At 47.1% G+C, this 1,337-nt stretch overlaps 1 protein-coding gene across 1 annotated transcript in view; it reads right to left on the reverse strand.

Moving 5' to 3' along the window:
- LOC106536368 (ubiquitin carboxyl-terminal hydrolase 32) overlaps positions 1-1,337 on the reverse strand; it is a gene marked incomplete at both ends in the record, with an annotated part of 57,582 nt that overhangs the window by 11,082 nt on the left and 45,163 nt on the right. Inside the window, 3 exon segments of the mRNA XM_014033627.1 lie at positions 221-332; positions 442-593; positions 667-933. Coding sequence (XP_013889081.1) covers positions 221-332; positions 442-593; positions 667-933 — 531 coding nt within the window.

Below are 1,337 nucleotides of genomic sequence, written 5' to 3' on the forward strand. Positions count from 1 at the left end.
TGACTGGGCCTCGTGTCACTTTATGTTCAATAAATTGGGCCCCAAGGTCAAAAAGGTTAAGAACCCCTGAACTCGAGTGCTCTTTATTACAAAACTGTTAGAATATCAAGCACTGTATACAGAAATCAAGCACTTTCCAAACCTTGAAAACACTTTAATATTCAAGCACTTTCAAGGATTTCAAGCTCTAGAGTAACAGTGCCTGACTGCAGCTGCTCACCTGTCAGGGTGGGAGAACTCAGTGATGTTGGTGAACCTGGTACTGGAACCTCAAACGCACAGAGGAAGCCACTGACAGACAGTCGGACCTTCTGGTTATCCTGAGGGAAGTTCTGCAACAAATAAATGAAGAATCAGACTCGTGTTCTCCTCTTCTTTTTGCTACAAGAAGCATCAGACAAAGAAAAAGGAGAGCTAATGTGCAATGAGAAGGGTGGTTACCTTGATGTTGGAAGCATGGACCTCAGCCAGGAGGATCTGTTCTGGCTTCAGGCTGCACAGTTCACTCAGTTGYTTCTTCAGCCCTGTGTACTTCTCATCCATGTTCAGCCTCAGACCGTAGCGCACCGGTGTGGAGCCGTCCAGTTTGATCACTGCAGGCACACAGCACCAGTTATGGATCTAGCTCTGTTTGCAGCTAAAGAAAGGTTCCTCCACCCTGCTCACCGATGATCTCCAGATGCATGGAGCTGTCCATGGGCAGGGGCAGAGACAGGAAGTTGAAAGGGTCGAAACGAGCGCTGATGTGACCGCAAGTCTTACACTTCACCTGGGACTTGAGCTGACCGTGGAACAGGTCCACCACGATGGAGCGGTTCCTGCGCAGGTGGTTCTCCCACGCCTGCAGGGACGAGAAACAGGTAAACACAACAGGAGACACACACAACACCAACACAAAACCTAGTCCTGGAGCTCTCAGAACACACCCAAATCAGAACCAGGTTTACAGAGTTTTATTTCACTTCTACTCAAYACAACAACTGAGTTTAAGGTGAGCAAAACAACTGGGACATGTAACTCAGAGATCCAGTATGTAAGTTTTCTAAAAATATATTTTCAACATATTTGTTCACTCTGTCACTATCTCCTGACAGATTGATATTAGACAGGTGAGCTATGGAGGGAAAAAAAAGTCCTCTTACTTTTCCCGGTGGTACTACAGGCTTTAGAAAAACCCAGGCTTACCCGAAAATTAACAGCCAATGAAAACAGAAGTTTGTTCGTGAACGAGCTTCTGACGCCCATCCCCGACGTCACTGCCCGCAGCGCACATTCGCGCACGTTCTTGTTTCAAAAGCAGCTGTGGCGGGGGGATAAACTAACTGCTACCTTTCCAG

The sequence above is a fragment of the Austrofundulus limnaeus genome, unplaced genomic scaffold (assembly GCF_001266775.1).
Source record: "Austrofundulus limnaeus strain Quisiro unplaced genomic scaffold, Austrofundulus_limnaeus-1.0 Scaffold1791, whole genome shotgun sequence".
NCBI lineage: Eukaryota > Metazoa > Chordata > Actinopteri > Cyprinodontiformes > Rivulidae > Austrofundulus > Austrofundulus limnaeus.